The sequence below is a fragment of the Dipodomys ordii genome, unplaced genomic scaffold (genome assembly GCF_000151885.1).
Source record: "Dipodomys ordii isolate 6190 unplaced genomic scaffold, Dord_2.0 Scaffold14, whole genome shotgun sequence".
Taxonomy (NCBI): domain Eukaryota; kingdom Metazoa; phylum Chordata; class Mammalia; order Rodentia; family Heteromyidae; genus Dipodomys; species Dipodomys ordii.
In genome coordinates, this window is record NW_012267230.1 from 14,839,219 (window position 1) to 14,839,924 (window position 706).

Consider the following 706-nt stretch of genomic DNA (forward strand, 5'->3'; position numbering starts at 1 on the left):
ACCGACCACAAAAAAAAAAAAAAAAGCTAAGGGACAGTGCCCAGGCCCTGAGTTCAAGCCTCAATACAGGCCAAAAAAAGGCAGAAAGTAAGCAGCCCGGAAGCACCAGCCAGCAGTGGCGAGGTGTGACAGGAATGCGAACAGCAAGTGTGGGACAGCTACAGACACCAGGGGCCCAGGGTGGATGGAGGAAGCCAAGGGGGAGGCCGGGCCGGGGCGCGCAGGGGGCCGCGCCGGGAGGGCCTGAGCGAGGAGCTGGGGTCCGGGCGCCCCGCGGGCCGCGGCGGGCAGCCTGACCTCTCACCTTGTGGTAAATCTCTGGCGGGGACGTGATCAGCGTGGGGCAGAAGGACGTGACGCCGTGGGACAGGAGCCTCCGGGCCACCAGGGCCACCCCGGAGCCCACGTCCTCCGTGGCCTTGGAGAAGTCCACACCAAATCCACCTGTGGCCACAGAAAAGAGGGTCGGAGGGAGCCCGGCGCGCGCCCGGCCCGCGGCCCGGCCCAGCCGCACCGTTGATCTGCACGTCGATGAAGCCGGGCGCCAGGATGCGGCCTCCGCAGTCCCGCTGCTCGTCGGCCACGCGCCGCTCGTCAAAGAACAGCTTCTCGGGGTCCACGACGCGGCCCCCGCGCACCCACAGGTCCTCCCTGCGGACAGAGCGGCCGAGGCCGGCGGCGGGTTGCCGGGGCGTCGGGCGAGGCC

General features: G+C 69.1%; 1 protein-coding gene across 1 annotated transcript in view; it reads right to left on the minus strand.

The window, feature by feature from the left end:
- Amdhd2 (amidohydrolase domain containing 2) overlaps positions 1–704 on the minus strand; it is a gene marked incomplete at its 5' end in the record, with an annotated part of 18,751 nt that extends 18,047 nt beyond the window's left edge. Inside the window, 2 exons of the mRNA XM_013011239.1 lie at positions 305–444; positions 515–704. Coding sequence (XP_012866693.1) covers positions 305–444; positions 515–704 — 330 coding nt within the window. The remainder of the gene's footprint in view (positions 1–304; positions 445–514) is intronic.
- Positions 705–706: the final 2 nt, after the last annotated feature.